Consider the following 24,691-nt stretch of genomic DNA (forward strand, 5'->3'; position numbering starts at 1 on the left):
CCATTTTGGTGCTCTGCTTGTGTGGGGGTCTTGCTGGTTGTTAGCAAACATGTCTGACACACTTCAGTTCACCCGAACTGACCGTGTTCTCTTCAACTGGGTTTTGTCCAGGCACTTTGGCCAGCCATACCCAGTGATTGTGGATCCGAGGAGGAGGAGACGCATGTGGGTCCATCCACTTTTGAGGCAACGACTCACAAGAGGTCATTTTCAGCCCCTCTTTTCTTCTCTGCGGGATCATCCGGAAAAATTTTACAAATACTGTCGCTTGAGCCTTGCAACATTTGATCTACTCTTGGAGATAGGATATCCCAGGGCGCACTTTCAGGACACAAGGATGCGCAAAGCTATATCTGCAGAGGAGCGACTTCTACTCACATTACGGTATGTACTACAGAACCACATTCTCTATGTTCAAGTGTTACGCGGGGCTTAGGTCAAAGAAGGCTGAAATACCCGGGGCCCCTGCAGAGTCCCTCCAACTAGGGAAAACCCTGTCTGACCCTCAACTCAGGGTTTTTGCTAATGGTGCAAATGCCTGAGCCTCCAATCTTTCCTTATCTCCTGCTCAGCCCTAAGCTGAACCATCCACCCTCCACCCAGTGAGTCGTCAAACCACCAAACCCCACACAGTAGTGACAGACAGGGAGAACTTAAACTGCACCGCGCCGCATACACACAGGACAATACCGCAATTGAACAGGGCAAAACAAAACACAAATATAGGAAGGCGAAAAGGTAACAACGGATCATACGCCACCAGCTACGAATTTCTCTCTCCAACACCTCCTCTCCAGACCGAAACCACTTGGCATAAAACACAAGCTATAATCGGCGATGCCCATAGGCCAGCACGACTATTTAAAGACCGTGGGCGTGACCAAACATCCCACCTGATTTCCAGCTAGATTAACCCCCAATAACCTGAGTAAAATCAAGCCGGCGCCGCTGAGGCTATAGTGGATGGAGATGGAACTACCGCTGCCTGCCGGACGCTGTGGTGTGAATAGCGTCCGACATGACATCATGATGTGTTGCCCAAACTCTGTTTTTTATTTTGTCCGAAGTTTAATGACCTCATCTTATTCCAGATATATATAAACTTACAGACCAGAATGTTATGTGTAATATGTACTGAATATCACGCAGTGATTGTGCGACCAAATATATGTGTGTTAGTAGATATGAATCACTAACAAGTTTGGTATGTATGTACCTGGTGTTTTGTTAATTTGTGCATTCTAAAATGTTCCATTTCTGTTGTTCTTCAGCTTCCTGTCCACTGGCCTGTCTTCTGCCGCCCTCCACCATGAGTTTCTCATTGGAAGATCTACCATTTCTGGCAAAGTCAGGTCGACATGTAGTCAAATATGGTCAACACTACATCAACTCATCATGCCCCAGCCCAGGATGGAAGACTGGTTGAGGATATCAAGGGACTTTGAGGAGGAATGCCAGTTTCCTAATTGGATTGGGGCCCTTGATGGCAAACATATCCGGGTGCGTAAGCTGGCGAACTCTGGCTTACAGTTCTTCAATTAGAAACAATAATTTTCTGTTGTATTGTTGGCTCTGGCCGACCCTCAATACAAGTTTATAATTGCTGACTTTGCGGCCTATGGAAGCATGGGAGACTCTAGAGTCTTCAATACTTCCATTATGGGTCGGCGGCTATGCAACAACCAGTTGGATCTACCACCACCACGCCAGCTACCAGGATCCACTCAAGAATCAGTCCCTTATGTCCATGTGGCAGATGAGGCTTTTCAGTTAACGCGCAATGTCATGAGGCCATATTCCCGGCACAACCTGAACCACCGGCGCTGAATTTGTAACTTGCGCCTATCACGTGCTCGGCGACTGGTGGAGTGTTCCTTTGGCATTCATTGGCCAAAATGGTGGGTCCTCCAGTCGGCCATTCAGCTGAGTGAACAAAATGTAAATGAAGTAATTAAAGCATGTGGCGTTGGCCATAACTTCACCAGGATACATGATTGTTTCTCTTCTGCTGGTGTTGTGCGTGGGTCAGACAATGTACGTAGGGCGAGACTACCTATCAACCTTCAACGTAGAATGCTCTCTGGGCTCAAAGTGCCTGATATTTTCACAAATTACTTTATGTCACCTGAGGGGGAAACTTCTTGGCCAGAGCATGCTGTGTCTATGTTGTAAATGTTTCTTTTTGGCCTTTGGGAAACTATATATATTACATCCCCTTATGTCTTTTCTCTGTTTAGAAATCAATGTGTAAGCATATGGCAGCATGTCGTGATGTAAGTGCATCATTGATAAAGACAACAACAATTGAAAGTGAAAACTTTTTATGTATCCTTTTTTTAAAGGACTTGTGAAGGCTTATGTTATTTAGCAAAATGGCCAGAATTGGCCTTAGAACACAAATTTTTTGAATGTTAAAATACAGTATTTAACCACAAAAACACACACAAAGTTATAAATTGTAGTATGTAGGGGGTGGAGAAGGCGGCAGCCCAGCCTGTTGCCTAGTGTGGCCACCTTGGCCCTTGGCCTGTGTGGGGGCATACTCTTGCCCATGATGGAGGTAGTGGGCCGGCTCATGGGCTTGAGGTTGGCAGGGCCGTGAGTCTAAACCACCAAAATGGCCATGTCGTCCCCAACCAGATTGGGACCAGCCTCCAACATTGGCTTTGAACAAGTGGCCATGTTGGTGTGCTGGGTTATACCCTGACATTTGGGAATGATGTTGCCAATGTTGGGAAGGGGGGGGGAGGTGTAGGCCCACGTGTAGGAGGACCCTCAGACCCTGATTGAGCAAGCACTTGGGGGTGTGGGTTAAGACGCATGAGATTCCTGGGTGACAGCTGCCACCTCTCCAGAAACTCAAACAGCTCATAAGGGGTATTGGGGGGTGTGCTTGTGTCAATTAGGATCTGAATGGATCCTCGCACACGTAGCCGCACCTCACGGGGAAGGGAACGTAGATAATGGGCAAGACTGCGTGAGTACTCCTCCTCCCCATCATCAGTGGCAACTCTGTTACGGGAATTTTGGGCCCCTGTATCCACATTGGTCGTGGTATCAGTGGCAGGGATATGGCGCCTTCGTCTACGTCACCTGGATGGTACAGCAGGCTGGGGGGAGCCCTCTAGGCAACAGTTGGGCTGCTGCTTTTGCCCTGTTCATCATGGATGTCGGGTGGTGATGCAGCTGACAGCCCTTGTTGTGGCTCTGTTCCTGGTGGTGGTGTTTCTGGTGGCGGCGGCCCAGGTTCTAGGGCAGGATCAGGTCGAGCCGGAGAAGTGACTTGGGCCTGGCCCCTTGGAAGCTCACAAGATGGTCCAGACAGCTCAACCCCTCCACCTACAGGATCAATGGCCTCTGATTCAGACCCTGTCTCCCTTTCAGTGATGTTAGAGTTCTGTGATTAAATATAAAATGTAGAAAAAGGAAATTTTTGATTGGGCCCTATAAAGCATTTGTGTCATGTGTTTTTGTTATACTTACGGTCTGAGATCCAAAATTGGAGCGAGGAACGAGAGGCGGTCGAAACAAACATATTTCCGGGGTGTGGGGTACTCGGTACCGGGCCGGTGTCAGGGGGATGTGTCACAGCGGCGGTGACCTGGTCCGTGGCCCTGGGCGCCCAAGTAATAAAAGGGAGTTTATAATGTAATAGTTCGTGATGCCACCTGTGGTGCACGGCAAGGGAGGTGTTAAGCCGACGCTGCAGACAGATCCTCTGGGACAGATGGTATGATGCAGCAGGGATGGTATAGCCCTCCACAGGCAGGGCTGATGTCCCAGGGCAGTGTAGTTGTAATGGCTGGGAAAGGTGCAGGCAGTGTAAAGGATGGTACTCAGATGTAGCAGTGCTGAACGGGTTGGCGCAAGAATGAATGGAGGACACCAAGGCTTGCAGTTCCAAAGCTTTACTCACAGTCTGCTGTACACAAGGGTGCCTGCCTCCGGGCCGTGTCCCTCGGGGCAGAGACTCAGTCAACCTCCAGGCCAGATGGAAAGCTCCTCTCCAACACTCCGCCAACATGTACCTTTCCTGAACGACTCCTCTATTGCGCCTTAAAGTGTGAAGCGCTCCAGTACCGTGGTACTCTGGAGTTCCTCTTGTCAGATGTTCCCAAGAACTCTACTTGTATGGCAGACAGCTGTAGCCTGCTTCGGGGACTCCCTTCTCCTGAGTCGCGGCTCGCTAGTCCGATAGCTGTTGTGCCCCAAGTCTTAGATGGGAGTAGAGCAATTGCAGCCAACTACTCCACCGGTGTCTGCTGCAGAACCATAAGTGTCCATACAACCTTGGGGACCGGGCCCCGGCCTTGCGCTGAGAACCTATAGGCAGGGTTCCTCTTCCAACCCACGTCTCCTCTCTGTTCTCCTTCATTCCGTACTGATCTTTCTCTCTCTTATGGAAGCTTAGGTTGCAGTTCTACGTCTTTCTCCTTTCCCGTGCCAGCTGGCTCAGGTCACTGAGTCAGCTGCAGCACTCCTTCCTCCATCCCTTCTTCCAGGGATCCTCACTCCTGAGTGACTTCTTACCCGCCTGACCTTCTGCCAGACTGAACCTGTACTCCTACACTTTCCCACTCTTTTATATATCTCAACTCCACCCACCTCCCAGCACATCCAGTGCTCCAAGCAGGGAACCACCAGAGGTGCTCTGCTACTCTCTAAGCACTGAGCCGCCATGTGGTTGTTCAGAACTACCCTGTTGTGTGGGGTGCGAGTGTTGGAGTGTGGAAAGGAGTTCTCACCTTACCTGGATGGTGGGGCACTACACCTTAGAAGGTGCAGTACCTCTGTGGCGACTGAGCCTCAGGGGCGCCACATAAGCTTCCTGATGATGGATTGGCCCATTTCCTGTCACCAGGAAAAGTCTGGCGTCTTTCTCGCAAGTCACACGGGTGGTCCGTGTGTATTGCGATGTGTTTGCGCACCCATAGACTTGCATTGGCGTACTACGGTCGTAATACGCTGACAATCGCAGCATGCTGCGATTGGCACGGACCGTAGAAAATACGAGAAAAATACAGCTGATGGGAGCTGCCCCATAGAGAATCATTGGTCCGTGTGCAATGTTTTGTTTTATCGCCTCTCACTCATCCGTATTAGGCTACTTTCAGACTTCAGGCTTTCGGTATCCGGCATGGTGCGGCGAAAAACCGGACTTCCGGAACCGGCGCCTCTTACAACCAGATACGGCTTTTTCCCCGTGCTGTTTCATTGCAGCCTCATTACGCCAGATAGCAATGCGGCGCGTCTGGTTTTTGCCAGATCTGGTTAAAACAGCCGGTCCGGCGTCTGGAAAAAACGTTGCATGCAATGTTTTTTCCAAACGCCGGGCAGGACCGGCTTTTCACACTGCGCATGCCCGGAAGACCTTCTCTGCCAGGAATATATCCGGTGTCTGCGTTTGCGGCCAGATGCGGTAGTCTGGTTTTTCGCCGCACCATGCCGGGACAAAAAGCCTGAAAGTAGACTTCCTCTCTAGTGTGACGCCGGCCTTATACTTTTCCTCGGATTGCTCCTCTCCTGAATTTGGCTTACAGATACTGAGGTAAAATACGGACCAAATATGAAAGTGGCCTTCCTCTCTAGTGTTACACCGGCCTTATACTTTTCCTCGGATTGATCCTCTCCTGGATTTGGCTTATAGATACTGAGGTAAAATACGGACCAAATATGAAAGTGGCCTTCCTCTCTAGTGTTACACCGGCCTTATACTTTTCCTCGGATTGCTCCTCTCCTGGATTTGGCTTACAGATACTGAGGTAAAATACGGACCAAATATGAAAGTGGCCTTCCTCTCTAGTGTTACACCGGCCTTATACTTTTCCTCAGATTGCTCCTCTCCTGGATTTGGCTTACAGATACTGAGGTAAAATACGGACCAAATATGAAAGTGGCCTTCCTCTCTAGTGTTACACCGGCCTTATACTTTTCCTCGGATTGCTCCTCTCCTGGATTTGGCTTACAGATACTGAGGTAAAATACGGACCAAATATGAAAGTGGCCTTCCTCTCTAGTGTTACACCGGCCTTATACTTTTCCTCGGATTGATCCTCTCCTGGATTTGGCTTACAGATACTGAGGTAAAATACGGACCAAATATGAAAGTGGCCTTCCTCTCTAGTGTTACACCGGCCTTATACTTTTCCTCGGATTGCTCCTCTCCTGGATTTGGCTTACAGATACTGAGGTAAAATACGGACCAAATATGAAAATGGCCTTCCTCTCTAGTGTTACACCGGCCTTATACTTTTCCTCGGATTGATCCTCTCCTGGATTTGGCTTACAGATACTGAGGTAAAATACCGACCAAATATGAAAGTGGCCTTCTCCCAGGAGTGACGTCCCCTCCTGCGCTTTCCTAGCCTTTGTTCCCGCCTGTTACTCTTGGCCAGCTATGTGTCTGTTAATAAAGTTATTCCTGTGAGCTGCTGCTCCTCCCCGGTGTCACGTTGCAGCTGGCGGCTGCTGACATGGCGGTCCCGGGGAAGGCGGAGGGGGAAGCGGGAATCCCTCTCCTCCTTCCCGGGTCCTCCATGTCTCTTCGGTTGGTCGTCCTGTTCCTGAGCTTGGTATGTCTCGCCGGGCAGTCGGCGGCGCTAACAGAAGGGCTGTACTGCGGCCAGCAGGTGTGCTACGACGTCCTGGGGGTGAGCAGAGATGCCAACAAGGCGGACATAGCACGGGCATACCGGCAGCTGGCCAGGAAGTATCACCCGGACCGGTACCGGACGCCTGAAGACAAAGAGACCGCGCACCATCACTTCCTGCAAGTGGCCACAGCTTATGAGACCCTGAAGGTAATAGTCAGCGGGGCACCGCGCGCACTATGGGGGCAGGGGGTAGCAGAGCTGACACTGGCTACAACCCACTGTGGACAGTCATGGCAGCGCTGTGATGAGGATGTCCTGCACTCTCCACTAGGGGCTGGGCAGCTTTGGCTTGGTTCCCCACTACGTGTAACTGCTGGCAGGACATCTCGGACGTGTTGGCCTCTTCTCATTGGTCAGTGACTGGAACTTTAGCTGTACACAGAGAACATATGCTGCAGTTGTGGGGTCTTCTCACCATGAAGCCCACCATACTCTGACCGTGTGTGTTGTGGCTTATTCCTGACCACATAGGGACATAGGATCTTGCCGCAGAGAACATTCTGACATAGTGTAAAGGGCCTGTCACACCAAGCGATATCGCTAGCAATATCGCTATAACTTGTGACGTTATAGCGATATTGCTAGCGACATCGCTGTGTCTGATACTTACCTACGACCCACTCCCCCGCTGGTTATCGCTGATCGCGCAAGAACGTCCAGGACTGTTCCTCGTCATCAGCTTCCTGTGGAGAGACGAGCCGGGCGGGAGGACGCAGGATCGCCTAGTGTGACAGGTATGCCAGCCATGTTGCTGGTGAGATCTGCCTGTGTGGCAGCTCACTAGCGATGTACCAGCGATCCTGACCGCGTCATATCGCTGGTCGGGATCGCTGTTACATCGCTAAGTGTGACAGTACCTTTACCGCCATATCGGGTCCACAGCTGAACCTCTATTTAACTGCACGCAGATCAGTGAGGGTCTGGGTTCTGAGACCACGACTGATCGCTTACGGCTTTTGCTTGATCACACAGAGCAGCGTGCAGGTAATGGAAAGCTTGGGCTATGTGGTCTATGCTTTATATTGAGTCTGTAGCCTACTGTGCACGATCAAACAGGAGCAATTGGTGGGCTGCTCTTCCGCTCTGCTGTGCTGAGAGCTCGTGACTGCCGATGTCATGCTGATTGGCTCTCCACTGTATAACAGCTGGGAGCCGGCTGTCAATCAGCGTGATATTAGAAGTAAAGCCCTGTCAGTGAAGCAGCCCAGCAGTAGAAGGGCAGCTCTGTTGATGTGGAGTGGGTGATGACTGCCCTGAGCCAAGTAGAACAAACAGGTAGTTGCCATCACAGACCCTGCTGACATGACATGTCATGATGTCCGTCGTCACTCTGATTGACAGCTGGCTCATCCAATTAGATAGCAGGAATCCGGCTGTCAATCAGAATGTCCCGGGATCTGTCAACAGAAAAGAAACCTCCGGTCTGTAGACGTGACATCAGCCGAGGCTTGTGAGTCTGTGTCTGGAAAGAACAAGCAGGTAAGCTGTAATTACCTGCCTGTTAGTGCTTAGGCACATGTTTTGTGATTCCATAAAGTCCCGAATACCCCCCCTTTAATCCTGAGCTCTTTTCATAACAGCACAAGATTAGTCACATTAGTCATTATGATGAGAACAGACTTCCACATTTACCCATCTGCAAACAGTTTCCATCCTGCCCCTGGCATGTTTCTTGGGTGAAGCCACACTGTGCTTGTGCCCCTGAAAATGCTGCATATATGTGTAATAAAAATAGTGACACACCATTTTAGAAATTGGAATCTGTAAGAAAAAGCATCTACAGCTGCATGTTTAGTGGTGTGACTACCTCCAAAAGCTTAAAAGGATTAGCTCACCACAACTCCAGTGTATACGCTAGAGTAGGCAGCTGGTTGTCATACATTGGGTTTTGCATTAAGAGGGCAGACCCCGTGGGTCTATGCATTACATGTATGACCTTTTATTTTAAATGACTGTCATGTAATGCTAAGTGTCTCCTTGCAGCTGCTGCTAGGGAAATTTTTGGCCAAGTCTGACTTCCTGCAGTGAGAGCTGGGTGTAGAGAAGCTGGACCAGCAGGGATATAAATGCCCTGGCTTCTTTTTTATATAAGAGACTGTCTTCAGGAGCCAACCAGTTTAGAACAAAATAAGGGGCAAGAACCATGCATATGTGATGCACACACCTGATGTGTATGATAATAAAATAACAACTTCTTTAGCACCTACTAGCAAACAGTTAAAAAAAAACAACGGTGACATTCATGACACCCCTGGATATAATGTACAATCAAAAATAGGATGCGCGATACTATCGGCATATGTGCTTTGTCAAGTCAGGCATAAATAAATTCAAGTAACTCAATGTTATATTATAGGAGGGTACAAACCAATACAAAAGATAAACAGTGTCAGAGTCATGGGTATATAAAACACATGTATAGATGGGCGTCCCCAAGATAATAAGTGTTAAACCATATGACTACCAACAAAAAGTAACATGTAAACAACATAGGGTACATAAGGTAGACAGGACCCCTAGATTGTGTATGCATGCATTAGATAACCCACTATGCAGAGCCCATAAGGTGGGACAGAGATGAAGCACCTCCACACAAACCGCATAGGAGGAACAGTGAGACAAAGTACATAGAACTTGGCACAGGACACCTAGTATAAGGTACCTGCCTACGATAGTTGATGGTGCATATGTAGTTGAATATCCATGTGTACAGTGCTCAGATAATGTACATGCTTACAATTAATATTGCATATGTAATTGGAAGTCCATAAAGTGCAAGGTGCTCAGTTAAGGCACCTGCCTACAATAATGAATAGTGCATCTAAAATTAGATGCTGAATGTAACAACACAGCTGTCGGGTCACCCGGGACCAGGGGCTCCTTCCCTGTCCCTAACACAAAGGGTGCGCCCTAGCTCACCCTACTCCCTGGGATACTTCTGAAGGTGAAGATGCCGGGGCCTCCACCCTTGCCTTATCTCCTGGAGTCAGTCCTCCGTCTGTTCTCTTCCCCCACGCAGGGAAGAGGGGGTGCTACTGTGCACCGTAGTACACCAACCTGACAAACAAGGCAACACAAACAAAGGTTAACAGAAAACTCCAGACATACAAAATATTCACTCACATATAACAGAGGAATGCAGCGGGCCGTGGAGGTAGGGGAATAAACCAAAATAAGCGAAGGATAGGGAATTACCACACATACAAACCAAGCAACAGTCACAGATGACTCTCCTCATATGTACTCCTCTCTCCATTAGCCATGTAGCAAATGCTAGCTCCGACAAGGATTTGTAACAGAGCCCAGATTATAAAGGGGAAAGGAGTGGCTAACCGAGGCCAGCTGTGAGCACAGGGAATTCCAATATGGCCGATTAACCCCTGTTGTGCCTAAAGGAATAAACACATTTAAAATGAAGGAGTGCTTCTTCTTAGTGCCCGGAGTAGGAGTAATCAGACGCTGCTGTCTTCTGGCTCTACATTGTCATGGTAAACCCCGTGACTCTCAAGTAATGCAAGGTGCTCAAATATGGAATTGGCAGAAAAGTGCATGGTTACACAGCCAGGGGTGAGGAACAAGCCCCACTTGTATTGTGCTAACGCATGCAAATGTGACATTATCCTCAATCACTAATTTATATAACAATTAATTGGGTAGATTGTTACATGGATAAAATGCTGCCTTTGTCTGTACATAGTGATTCAAGTATATTGTGCCAAGTACTGCTCATATAAGAGAGTTGTGGCCCACTCTTGCACAGGGGACCACCGGCTCCTATTCTCCTGTGGGACAGTCCAAGACTGCCAGTAAGTCCTGTGCAACGATCCAAAACAAATTCATGAAGTAAGCTGCATCAGCTGTAGATACAACCAGCCTTTCATGAACAGGGAATGAGCCTGCTATCTCGCACTTGCTATGATGTTTTTGGTGCATGGCATGTTTTTTCAATGTATGGTCTATATGTTTCTTGGAAGCCATTTTGTTGCACAGCTGTTGCACCACTTTTCTTTTGTGTGTTCAGTAATTGCTTTTTTGGTTGCCATCATGGACATGCATTGGGTAAACAGAAGCGTATGACCATCTGTTTGTGGCCAACAGCAGCCAAAAAAGGAAAGAGAGCAAACATGCATGTTAGCTCTGTCTCTTGCTAGCTGAGGTTACAAAAACAGCAATCCCACATTCGTAAAGTATTCTATAGATACTGTACATTAGGTATCTATGATAATATCCCTCTGATGAAGAAAAAAAATATTTCTATTCACCCTAGTGTTTCTGATGTTGTTAATGTGCCCATTGGTATCAGTGGAATCTTGTACCCGGCTATGCTTGGGAGGCATGATGCAAATCTTTTAGCCTGGTGTATAATAGTGGGCATATAAAGTCGGTGCAAGTTTTCTGCGCTAATATATAACACGTTGGTCTTACAGTTGCAAATACATTTTTCAATTATTTTATGTTCTCTTCTTAACAATGTCAATCATGTGCATATTGGTGTTAATTTCTTGAGACTGCTGGTTTTAATAAATATATCTGAGCCTTTGTAAAATTGACAATAATATAATCTTTTATTTGTCTTTGGATAGGATGAGGAAACGCGGAAAGATTATGATTATATGCTGGATCACCCGGAGGAGTACTACAGGCACTACTATCATTATTACAGCAGGCGTCTGGCTCCGAAAGTGGATGTGAGGATAGTCATCCTTGTTACAGTGTGCGTCATCTCACTCTTTCAGGTAAGTATTGTAACTACTTCCAGACCCCCCCCCATAAGCTATAAATGTCCAGGCGGCCTTAGTTATATCTCACTGCATTGCCGATCTCTGTGTACACAGCGTTGCACAAGCAGACCCCAACTTAAGAACGTCAGAGTAACGTACGACTCCCAGTTATGAATTTAAGATGTAAAGAAAAAAAACCTTAAATTAATAATTATTCACTACTCCAGCCACCTCTCTGCCTGGTCCTTTTTTCCTACTGGTGCATGCCCTATATCTGGCCTTCTCGCTGTAGGTCAGAACCTCCGGCCTCTGTAGTCACAGAATGTTGTAAGGTCGCAATGTGAAGACCTTCAAGGCCTGGATACAGCTGGAAGTTCTGGCCTGTAGTGAAAAGGTCTGACATGTGGCACGAGGTGGTGGAAAGAAGAGCAGCAAGGTGGCTGGAGAGGGTAGCGATGAGGTGATTATTGGTAAAACAAAATAGATAATACCTCTCCGGCCATCCCACTGCCTGCTTACTGTGAAAAACGGACAAATAATTCCTTTATTTGTCCACCAATATTTCCCAATAACTGGAAAAAATAGTATGAAAATATAAAAATTAAGTTCCACGTATGACAAAAAAATGAAGAAAAAAATAATTGAATATCTAAAAAAAAGTACAGCTCCTCTTTAAACCGCATGTACAAAAAAACCTCCTAAATGTGCATGGTCAAGAATTGGGTAAAATGGCTTGGTCTTGAATTGGGCAAGTGGAAATTCATCCATGCAATAGCCTTGCTTCTAAGGACGTGCTTACAAAAGCAAAAAATAAATTTGTGATTGCTTGACTGTGCGTTCTTTTCAGCCTCTTTGGTATTGTGCTGACTGCCAAGAAGGGGAAAAGCAGCTGGGCAGAGTCATCACTCCAAAGTTATTACCTATATCAGGATGTTTTGATAAAGGGGTTGAACAGCACCTCTCTTATCCACCCGATCTAAGGCACCCTTACAGACACACAACCATTCGAATCTATGGGGCTGCACACATGTCCGTGTGTCTTATACTGTAGGCATGTCCGTTATTTGCCGGACGCGTTGATGACAATACGTCCCGCATACGGATGACATGAAGTATGATATCCATGAGACACGTACCAGAATAGAATGCGGAATAGAAACGTCAGATGTCTAGATCTTAAAGATGTGCACAGATAGATATGTGAGATATATAATTAGTGCTCTGCATGTCTAATTTAGTGTACATTAGGCTAATTAATAAAAAAAAATGATCCATAGATATTGGGCCCTTCACAGGATAAAAATACCAGCTCTCAGCCGCCCCAGAAGTGGCACATGACATTAGATGCGCCAATTCTAGCACATTGCATGGCTCTTCCAGATTGCCTTGGTGCGGTGGCAATTGGAGTAATGTTAGTTGGGATTGATGTCACCTTTGAATTGTCAATAGTCACAGATGACATCAAGTCCTTGGTGTTACTAATGGAGAAGTGCCTATGAGATCCCCATTACTAACCAAGTAATAAAAAACACAAAAAATCGTTTATTTTCAAAAACACTCCTTGACACATTCCCTGGTTCACCAATTTATTAAAAAAAAAAACATGCAGGTCCGACGGAGTCACAGAAATGGAAACCTGAAAAACATAAAACGAGAGAAATAAAGACAAGACACTGTCCCTCATTCACCAATTTATTAGAAAAAATGTTCCCACTCAGGTCTGACATAGTCCCGCGTACCCCAAATCTGGCCCTGGCGACTGAATAGCAGTAAAGATGATGCTCATCAGAGTCACCGACTCGGTGACTCTGCTGAGCATTATTGTTACTAACGTCTCCGCTGTTCAAATCCACTGGGTCTCGCGACTGATGAACGGTGACGTCCGTATCCGGCAACTGTGAATAGCAGTAACGTTACTGCTATTCACAGTCGCTGGGGCAGGATTTGGGGAAGGCTGGACTACGTCAGAGCTGTATGAGGAATTTTTTTTTCTAATAAATTAGTGAATGAGGGACAGTGTCTTGTTTTTTTTTTTGTTCTTTTTATATGTTTTTCAGGTATCCCATTTGTGGACTACGTCATATTTAGTGGACTACTGCGGAGTCCCAGGACTACGTTGGACCTGCAGAAGGCAGCCTAAAACTGGATGCAGTTCTACCAGATTTACCATTGGACACAACTGTAGATTGGGTGGGACATCTGCAGAGGCAGCTATCCAATACCCACAATAAATTAAACTAACAAATCCTGTGTAGTATAGGCATACTTTTTTCTATTCAAATCCCCAACTTTATGCTGTTAACAATTTTTAGGATAGGAATATTTAGATGACAGAAGAGATTGCAACTGCAGAATCTGGCTACTCAGACTGTTGGTTGTCTAAGACCCCCTCCCCACCACTGGTCTGCGGACCAGGATCGGGCCGTTGGAGTTTTTTTTGGCCGGTCCATGGTTCCGACAGTGTGATGCTCTGCTGCGGTCAGAGCACACTGTAGGTGCCTGCCCTGGTTGTTCATTATCACTGTGGCGGGGCACGTGCACACACGCAGCATTCATCATCTGAACGTTGCGACGCACATTTGGCTGCAGCTGGGAACGCGTTGGCGCTGTCTGTGTGGAGAGTGTGCACTCTGCTCTACCGCCTGTGGCCATATTTACTCTGTGTGGGGCCATCATATTATATATAGGGGATTATATGTGTGGGGCCATCATACTTTATATGGGGGATTATATATGTGGGGCCATCATACTATATATGGGGGATTATATATGTGGGGCCATCATACTATATATGGGGGATTATATGTGTGGGGCCATCATACTATATATTGGGGATTATATATGTGGGGCCATCATACTATATATATATATGGTGGATTATATATGTGGGGCCATCATACTATAGAAGGGGGATTATATCTGTGGCTCCTTCATACTATATATGGGTGATTATATGTGTTGGGCCATCATACTATATATGTGGGATTACAAGTGGGACCATCATAATATATAAATGTCATAATTAAATAACTATGCACTAAACTCCAACTCCCTCTATAACCCCGCCCTATATGACCAAAGCTCCGCCCTTGCCCCACCCCGCCCTAACGGGCCATGGAAGAATGGTCTTGCTTGAAGCTGGTCCCTGGTGCAAAAAAGGTTGGGGACTACTGGTCTGTAGAATCAGAACTGTAAAAAAAATGATTTAAGATGCATTGCAAAATTGTCATTTTAAATGCATGGTGAGAAAAAACATGGCTGCAGAAGTGTATGTAGAGTTTCAACATAGAAACCAATCATAAAAAGGCACTTTTAAATATTAGTTGTCAGATACAGTCATTTTTGAAGGCATCTACTGACAATCTGGTTGTGCATGACCATTAGATTGCCATTTGGATTTTACCAAATTGGCTGTATCTGACAGTCTGGCTCTTGCGTATGGTCCCGGGTAGTAGAAAGCTTGTGAAATCCTAAATAGTGTTGGTGACTTTGAAGTTTTTCTTTACTGGGAGACAACATAGAAAGTACTTTTATGATCAGACTTGAGTTATCGTTTTAGAAAATATGGTATAATTCAAATCAGTAAAGTTCTAGCTGTGGTTGTCACATAATTATTGTGAATATTCTTCAGTTTTACAGCTGGAGGAGCAGCTATAATGAAGCCATAAAATACTTAGCAACAGTGCCAAAATACCGAATCCAGGCCACTGAAATTGCAAAGCAGCAAGGTCTACTGAATCGTGGAAAAGAAAGAGGGAAGAACAAGAGATCAAAGGAAGAAATGAAAGAGGAAGATGAGGAAATAATTAGGGACATTATCAAGAACAAAATAGACATTAAAGGAGGCTATCAAAAACCCCAAATCTATGACATCCTCCTGTTCCAAATCATCATGTTCCCCTATTATTTCATCCAGTATATGAGTTGGTATATCCGATGGGTATATACATTTAATATCAAAGGAGAGGAGTATGGTGAAACAGAAAAACTCTACCTCATCCGTAAACACATGAAAATGTCACAGTCTCAGTTTGACAGTTTAGAAGATGAACGGAAGAAAATATTTCTTGAGGAAGAGCTGTGGATCCGAGAGAATTACGAAGTAAGTAGACTTTTAACTGTTAAAATTCTTTTGGCAGCAAAAAGGGTAAATGGGTTGTTTAAGAGTTTCAAAAATATGTATTCTGGCAGCCTCAGCTGTCTGTGTTGTTCCTTGCTAGCATTAGCACTGAGGCCAATGGTTGACTGCTGTGATTGCATGTCTATATACCATATCATATCTCCAGGCAGATAAGTTGCCAGAGATCACCAGATCATCAGTAGCAGGGGATTTATCCAGTGAGTATTGCTGAGTGCTTCATTTTTATCTTTCTAAATACCAGTTCCTGTGTCAACTTAGTGATTTAAGGGTATTTCCAAAACCGTTATGCTGTATTGCAATCTAATAATGCACACATATATAGTATAATAGTTATTATATATAGTCATTCATTTGTGCCAATATAATTTCTGCCCAGTTTTGCACATATTATGCATTCATACTCTATTTAACCTCCAATTGCCATTGAATCCATCCTGCCAGGGGCGGACTCTGACAGCTTGGAGCCCCTGTGCAAGAAATAGGTCTGGGCCCCCTCCCTGCCTGGCATGAAGCTTATGATGAGGACAATGTGGCCATGGGACCCCCGGAGCCTCGGGCTCTGAGCAACAGGCCAGATTCCCCTCACTATCACCACCCTGAAGCTCAATGTGGGTGTGTATGTATGTATGTATGTCTGGCATCCGCACCATCGCCGCTACAGCCACAAAATTTGGCACAGTCACACGTCTGGACCCCAAGAGCGTCATAGGCTATGTTGTGAGGCAAAATTTTAACACCGTGCGTTCCAATTCACCAAACAATTTTGCCCCTATCTACATAATGGGGAAAAAGTGTATGTATGTATTGGCATCTGCACCGTTGTAGCTAAAGCCACAAAATTTTGCACAGTCACACGTCTGGACCCCAAGAGCATCATAGGCTATGTTGTGAGGCAAAATTTTAACCCCGCGCGTTCCAATTCACCAATTTTGCTCCTATCTACATAATGGGGAAAAAGTGAAAGGAAAAGTGTTGGAGGCAAATTGACAGCTGCCAGATGTGAACAAGGGGGACTTAAAGAATGAGAGTGATGGCGCCAAAGAGTATATACCGTACAGTTGCTAAGGTGGGGCCGTGACATGGGATACTCACCACACACGGGGATATGAACACACACACAAAATGCGCCACAAACTACCACGTGCTTCAACACATATACCACCCTCAGCACACGTTTCACCACACATACATCAACCTCGCCACATAAAAGTCGAAACAAAACTCGCCACGCTGTCCCAGAGCTGTTTAAAAGATGAAAAATGAGCTGTGATTGGTTGCTATCAGCAATGGTTTTCTTTGTAGACAGTTGAGGTAACTGAGGCCTATTATTCTTATCATTTCTATGGTGTTATCATCCTTCTGTAAAGCTGGAAATAACAATCTATTACTGTGCCAACACAGACCACCCTCAGACACAGACTGCAGGGGAAGCCCAGTATCACACAGGATAGGATTAGATACACGGCTCAGCAGTCAGTATCACACAGGATAGGATTAGATACACCGCTCAGCAGTCAGTATCACACAGGATAGGATTAGATACACAGCTCAACACACAGTATCACACAGAATAGTATTAGATAGACGTCTCAGCAGACAGTATCACACAGGAGAGGATTAGATACACGGATCAACAGTCAGTATCACACAGGATAGGATTAGATGCACGATTTTTATGTGCAATATAATCATTATAATTTGTTACAACTAACCACAGTTGGTTACTATGCCCAGGCAACGCCGGACTCTTCAGCTAGTATATATATAATGTTTATTTTTTTTTACTGAGATGGAGTATATATCTCTGTTAGAATTCAGTTCTGCTTAGCCCAACCATGTATATATTATATTACAATATATGTCTAGTGTCTATCCCATCTGGTATCTGACGAAGGGTTATCCCCAATCCCAATGATGAGAACAGGACTCTGCAGCTCAGCCATGAATGGAATGGAGGGGCACATGCTTGACTTCTGCTCTATTCATTGTCAAATTCAAAGAAGCTTTATTGGCAGGACCAAATAAATATTAATTTTGCCAAAGCATATGTACAGTAGGGAGTAGGGACTGTGGGGATAATTGAGGGGACTGAAGGAACAATGGATGGGGTACAGGGTGGGGGGGTAAGGAAGTCCATGGCATATCATGGTTGTCTTTCTCGCAGCCTATGGCATGCGCTCACATACTGCGCTGCTATCTCCACCGCGCTTTCTTCCCTGAGCAGGATATATATTTTCTCTTCCTCCTTCATGGAGCTGAAATCCGGGAAGAGATTGGATAGTCTCCTAGTTATAGCCTAGCTCAGCAGTTCTATAGGCTATGAAGAGAGCAGAGGCAGAGCATGTGCAACTCTGCTTCATTCTGGATGAGTATGCAAACCCCTGTTCTCAGAATCTCTGGGGTGTGTGGGGTAGGGAGGTGGCAGTGGTTGGATCCTGTTGATCAGAGATAGCGTGATTATTTGGTGAATAACCCTTTAAAGAGCCTGGTTGATTTCTCTATACTGTATTATTTAGGATCATACAGGAACTAAAAACCAATATGTTCACACACACTTATATACACACATATATGCATAAAAGCACACACAGACTTTTGTGGGCCCTTTTAACACATACCATGATTCATGATGCACAGATACGGAAGAGAAATAGAGGTATATTACAATGTCAGCTATTTCACTTCTTACAAGAGTGATATCTATTGTAAATTCTTCAATACCATACAGCAGACGGTCGCGGGTTCACATGTTTCAGGGTTTCAGTACCTGTAGTATTGGAGGTAAACAGGATATTGATAAATGTACTGTACCAGTAGAAACTGTCCCCATCGGTGTACCCTTTACAAAAGTCATAACAATTTAATGAGCACCATATAATGCTCCATATAAAATGGGCCCCATATTGTGCTCCATACATAAAAAAAGAATAAAATACTCACCTCCCCCTTCCCGCCACAGGGAAGGTCTCCTCAGCATCTTCAGACTCCCTGCACTGCTCAGTGCAGGGGCACGCTGTAGTGATGTCATCGCGCTCTCTGCCCTGAGAGTCACAAGACGCAGAAGAGATCGGACCTGCAGAGGGAGAGGTAAGTATGGGGGAGGTACCAGCGCTAGCACTGGGCCTCATAGCATGCCAGTGGGCACCCACACGCATCCGGTGGTGAAGCCAGCTCTGCCTGCAAGGGCCCCTTTCCACCTCCAGGCCCCAGTGCAGCTACATCGCCGGTATGTCTGCCACTGCATTCTGCTGTAGTTCTATTGCTCCTATTCAAGCATGCAGAGTGTGTGTCAGCTGGCTTCCAGCACACCTCTGATCTGACTACCCCAATGACAGTATAATCTACAGGGTGGGCCATTTATATGGATACATCTAAATAAAATGGGAATGGTTAGTGATATCAACTTCCTGTTTGTGGCACATTAGTATATGGGAGGGGGAAATCTTTTCAAGATGGGTGGTGACCATGGCAGCTATTTTAAAGTCAGCCATTTTGGATCCAACTTTATTTTTTCTAATGGGAAGAGGGTCATGTGACACATCAGACTTATTGAGAATTTCACAAGAAAGACAATGGTGTGTTTGGTTTTAACGTAACTTTATTCTTTCATGAGATATTTACAAATGTATGACCACTTATAAAATTTATTCAAAGTGCTGCCCATTGTGTTGGATTGTCAATGCAACCCTCTTCTCCCACTCTTGACACACTGATATCAACACCGCAGAAGAAATGCTAGTCTTAAGGGGGTCAGATTCCTTGTAGGAATGCTCAGACCTGACACCCATAATGTGGGGGTGCACCATGTTACTGGAAAAACTCAAGTAACGTGCCATCTTCAGTGCATAAAGAGGGCAACACATCATCATGTAGCAATTTCAGATATCCAGGGGCATTGACGTTTCCACTGATGAAGAATGGCCCCACTATCTTTGTACCCCATATACCACACCATACCATCAATTATGGGTGTCAGGTCCGAGCATTCCTACATGAACAGTTTCTTGGAAAGTGGATTGGTCGTTGTGGGCCAGATGAATGGCCACCAAGGTCTTCCGATCTGACCCCCTTAGACTTTTATCTTTGCGGTCATCTGAAGGCAGTTGTCTATGCTGTGAAGATAGGAGATGTGCAGCATCTGAAACAGATACTGGAAGCCTGTGCTAGCATTTCTTCTGCAGTGTTGCTATCAGCAGCAGGCATTCATCAGATCTAGGGCCTGTTTGTATGTGCTCTGTTTCTAGTTATTACAAGTTCCATTGTGCTAACGGAGCAATGATGTAAAACACTCATGCAGCTATGTTGATGTAGATGTAAAATAAAAATCAGCTAACGGATAACTATTCACTGCACAGAAGAATATACTGTAGTCTAATTTAAACATAGATTAGCTGGATGTGCCAAATATCTGTGGTGGATGCAGCTGAGCTTAGCACAGTAAAGCAGAGCTGTCCTGAAAACCTGTTCTAGTTTACACCGTAAAGGAAACCTGTCAGCAGGATTGTGATCAGTAACCTACAGACACTGTCAGGTTGGCGCCATTATACTGATTAAAATTATACCTTGGTTCATGAAATCCGTCTGGTAGTTATTTAATCTTTATTTTCAGTTTTCAGTTAATGACATGCTCGTGCTCTGATTAACTGTTCATTCGTATGGCTTATGACAGGTCACTGAACCCTCAGTGACCTGCCCCCTATTTTACATACTGAATAATATATGTATTGAAGAAAAAAAAAAATCACTTTCAGCAGGGAGGATCCTTCACTGCAGAATGATTGCATGTATAATATGCATTATTATTTTATTTGCGGATATAAATTTATTAAAAAAAAAAATCTGTATATAAAAAAAAAAAAAAAAAAGCCAATTTTTACAATTCTAACCACTGTCACTTTATGATGCTTCAACGGATCCCTCTGATTCTGAGACTGTTTTTTCGTGACATATTGTACTTCATGGTGGTGAAATTTCTTTGATATGACTTGCGTTTAGTATTGAAAAAAAATAGAAATTTGTCAAATGTAGAAATTTTAAAACTTTTAATTCTTGTGCCCTTAAATCAGAGATTGGGGGTCACGCAAAATAGTTCATAAATAACATTTCCCACATGTCTGCTTTAAAGTTTATTAACCTTTCCGGTGTTTCACGAGAACTAATGCAATTTTTCGCAAAAAAAAAAAATATATATTTTAGACTTAACCATGTGAAAATAAAAAAGTTTATCAGGAGAAAATGGACCACAAAATTTGTGGCAAAGTCTCCTGAGTACACCGATACCATTGGTGGGGGAAATCCACTGTTTGGGTGCATGGCAGGGTTCAGAAGGGAGTTTGTAATTTTGAGTCTGACAATTTTTAACAAGATTAAATATACTAGAAAATAGGAAAAAAAAATCCACGTAATTGTAAAAGAAATTAAATTACACCATATTTTGTTTGTTTTTTATAGGGTGGGGGGGTTGTTTTTACGGTGCTCATTCTGTAGTAAAAATGTTTCTGAATTAAGATTTTCCATACATACGAACTTTTGATCTATTTTTACTGCATTTTTTAGCGAGGCGGACCTTAAACACTGGGGTTTTTTTTCTTCATCATTATAGCGTTTACTGGTAGTTAGTTTTTAGTGATGAGTGAGCGTGCTCGGATAAGGTGTTATCTGAGCATGTTTGAGTGCTAATAGTATTCGAGCATGCCGAAGATTCTCTGTTCGAGTTGCAGTAGTAGCAATACAAGCGAGGATGGCCTAGCAGGCAGGAAATTTCTACCTGTATTGCAGCTGTCAGACAGCCGTGAGACATGCAGCCGCAGCAAGTCGAGCATAATATTAGAGCACGTCGAAGATGCTTTATTAGTACTCGAGCATGCTTAGATAATGCCTTATCCAGGTGCACTCGCACATCACTATTCATTTTCTATTATAATAGATTGGACTTTTTGGACACACTGATGCCAAATGTCCTGAGCCCTATATTGTTCAACTTTGAGTCAACAGTGTGATGCAGCATCAAAAAAGGCAAATGCAATTCTAGGATGTATTAACAGAAGCATACAGTCTAGATCACGTGAAGTCATTATTGCCCTCTACTCCTCTTTGGTCAGACCTCATCTGGAATACTGTGTTCTGGGCACCACATTTTAAAAAAAGACATCAACAAACTGGAGCAAGTTCAGAAAAGAGCGAACATAATGGTGACCGGTCTGCAAACCCTGTCTTATGAGGAAAGGTTGCAGGATTTGGGAATGTTTAGTTTGTAAAAGAGAAGACTGAAAGGAGACTTAATAGCTGTCTACACATATCTCAAGGGCTGTCACATTAAAGGATCATCTTCATTCTCATTTGCACAAGGAAAGACTAGAAGCAATGGGATGAAACTGAATGGGAGGAGACAGAGTAGATATTAGATAAAACTTTTTGACAGTTAATGAGTGGAACAGGCTGCCACGAGAGGTGGTGAGTTCTCCTTCAATGGAAGTCTTCAACAGAGGCTGGACAGTCATCTGGGATGATTTAGTGAATCCTGCTTTGAGCAGGTGGTTGGACCAAATGGCCCAGGAGGTCCCTTCCCACTCTACGATTCTAAATATGCTTTTATTTTTCCTCTCTCTTCCTTTTCTCTATACTGGGATATTATAAAATCGCAGTATGTACTGTAAATCTCAGGCTATTATGGATCTAAGCCTGAAGCTGAGCTTCACAGCAGTACCCAGATGGCAGCGACGAGGGCCTTCATCAGGCCCCCGGCGGCCGTGATAACCCATTGGTTCCCCATAATCGTGTGGCAGTGTGCTTATGCAAGCCTGTGCATGCGTGCAGTGGCAAACATTACATTTAAACGTCGCTGTCTGAGATTGACCGCAGTGTTTACATGGCTAATTTCTGTGGCTTGAGCTCATCTGGCAGTTACCGTGGTTGGAAACAGCTCACCCCCTGAGCCCTGCCCAAACACAGAAATCCCCACAAGCATGCACATGTATGTGCTTTTGCATTAATGAGTTAAAAGCAGGGCTGTGGAGTCGGTAAGCCAAACCTGCGACTCCGACTCCTCATTTTCCCTTACACCGACTCCGACTCCACGACTCCGACTCCGACTCCTACACATATTGCTTATATTTAAGTGAAAAATTTATTGTAGTACAATGTGAACCTCAGACATTTAATCATTTTTATGATCCAATAATCAAGATATTTAGATAGAACAGAATATATATTGGTGTACTACCCGGTTTTCATTCTTTTTGGTACAGATACGATATGGATAGATAGAGCAGATTTCTAATCTGCTTTTGCTATTGAAAACATTATCTATTAGCTCAAAAACCTTTCAGGTGATGCAGTTTTTTAAAAAGATGATCTGCTTTTGCAGCTGAAAAACGTATCCTCAAAAAACACAGGAAAAACGCTGTGTGTGAATGTAGCCTTAGATCAGGAATAGAACAGTCATTTATAGGACATTTCATAACTTTCCCAAATTCCTATGAAAAAATATTCAGCACATTCTGCATTGAACTACTGTACCCAATTTATTATATATTTTAGGAGTCGGAGTCGGTCCATTTTATACCGACTTCGACTTCGACTCCACCAAAATGAGCTCCGACTCTGACTCCACGACTCCGACTCCACAGCCCTGGTTAAAAGTGTATCTCTGGTTGGTTCTTTAACTTTGATGCCTATTAACCACTTCAATTTTAAGACAATTTTTATATTTTCTTTCCTTTATAGTATGTATTGGGGGCCTTTATTGTGTAAAATGGTTGTAGAGAACATGCTGAATACCCGATTTGTTTCTGTCTTTCTTGGGCACTTCACTGGAGACTATGGTAGAGAATTGCAGGCAGTGCACTTTAATATATAATACTCTGTACTTTACTGTACACTTTGTCATTTTTAATAGATGTACAAAAAAGCGCAGGAGGAAGAAATGAAGAAAAAGATGGCTTCAGATCCACGATGGAAGAGATATAGAAGATGGATGAAGAATGAGGGACCAGGAAGACTCACATTTGTAGATGACTGACAATGTTGTCTTGCTTAGTCCTATAGATATTTTGATAAAATAAAATAGTTTTTTTGTGTTTTCAGCAAGCACACACCAGTGATCCTGATCTCGGAATGCAAATATTGGACACATAACTGTGCCCTTTGTACACTGCTCAAAAAAAATAAAGGAAACACTTAAACAATAGAATATAACTCCAAGTAAATCAAATTTCTGTGAAATCAAATTGTCCACTTAGGAGGCAACACTGATTGACAATCAATTTCACATGCTGTTGTGCAAATGGATTAGACAAGAGATGGAAATTATTGGCAATTATCAAGACGCCCTCAATAAAGGAGTGCTTCTGCAGGTGGGGACCACATCTCAGTACCAATGCTTTCTGGCTGATGTTTTGGTCATTTTTGAATGTTGGTTGTGCTTTCACACTCGTGGTAGCATGAGATGGACTCTAAATGGCACATCAATGCAAGCTGTGGCAAGAAGGTTTGCTGTGTCTGTCAGCGTAGTGTCCAGAGGCTGGAGGTGCTACGAGGAGACCGGCCAGAGTCCGTCTCATGCTACCACGAGTGTAAAAGCACAGCCAACATTAAAAAGTGACCAAAACATCAGCCAGAAAGCATGGGTACTGAGATGTGGTCTGTGGTCCCCACCTGCAGAACCACTCCTTTATTGAGGGTGTCTTGATAATTGCCAATAATTTCCATCTGTTGTCTATAACATTTGCACAACAGCATGTGAAATTGATTGTCAATCAGTGTTGCTTCCTAAGTGAACAGTTTGATTTCACAGAAGTTTGATTTACTTGGAGTTATATTCTGTTGTTTAAGTCCTCCATTTATTTTTTTTGAGCAGTGTATTTAGGTACTCGGGCATGTTAAGGGCAACTGTTCACCAAGATGACACTCTGCTTTCCTGGTGTCCAAATTATCTTACTAGAAATGTTTTCTAATTATGGAGTTGCACCAGTTATTGGCTATGCTTTTGGCATCAAATGTGCATGGCTTTGCCTTACTGACATTCACATTTGTAAAGTTTACAATGACACCCATAACCAGCCTATGTGTCTTGGTGCTTTACCTTTAGGAGCCACAATCATAAACAAACGCCCTGGCTGAAAAAGTGGACCAAAAATTAATATTGATAATTTTTAACAGATTGTAATACAATTAAA

The 24,691-nt window shown here is 44.4% G+C and overlaps 1 protein-coding gene across 1 annotated transcript; it reads left to right on the forward strand.

The window, feature by feature from the left end:
• Nucleotides 1-6,420: 6,420 nt before the first annotated feature.
• On the forward strand, nt 6,421-23,599 carry DNAJC25 (DnaJ heat shock protein family (Hsp40) member C25). Its single transcript, XM_073549707.1, has 4 exons — nt 6,421-6,800; nt 11,237-11,389; nt 15,006-15,476; nt 23,413-23,599. Exons 1-4 carry the CDS (start codon nt 6,474-6,476, stop codon nt 23,533-23,535), a joined length of 1,074 nt encoding a protein of 357 aa, XP_073405808.1. The 5' UTR covers nt 6,421-6,473; the 3' UTR covers nt 23,536-23,599.
• The last annotated feature ends 1,092 nt before the right edge of the window (nt 23,600-24,691 follow it).

This window comes from Dendrobates tinctorius, unplaced genomic scaffold (genome assembly GCF_039654945.1).
Source record: "Dendrobates tinctorius isolate UK_male_01 unplaced genomic scaffold, ASM3965494v1 ptg000160l, whole genome shotgun sequence".
Taxonomy (NCBI): domain Eukaryota; kingdom Metazoa; phylum Chordata; class Amphibia; order Anura; family Dendrobatidae; genus Dendrobates; species Dendrobates tinctorius.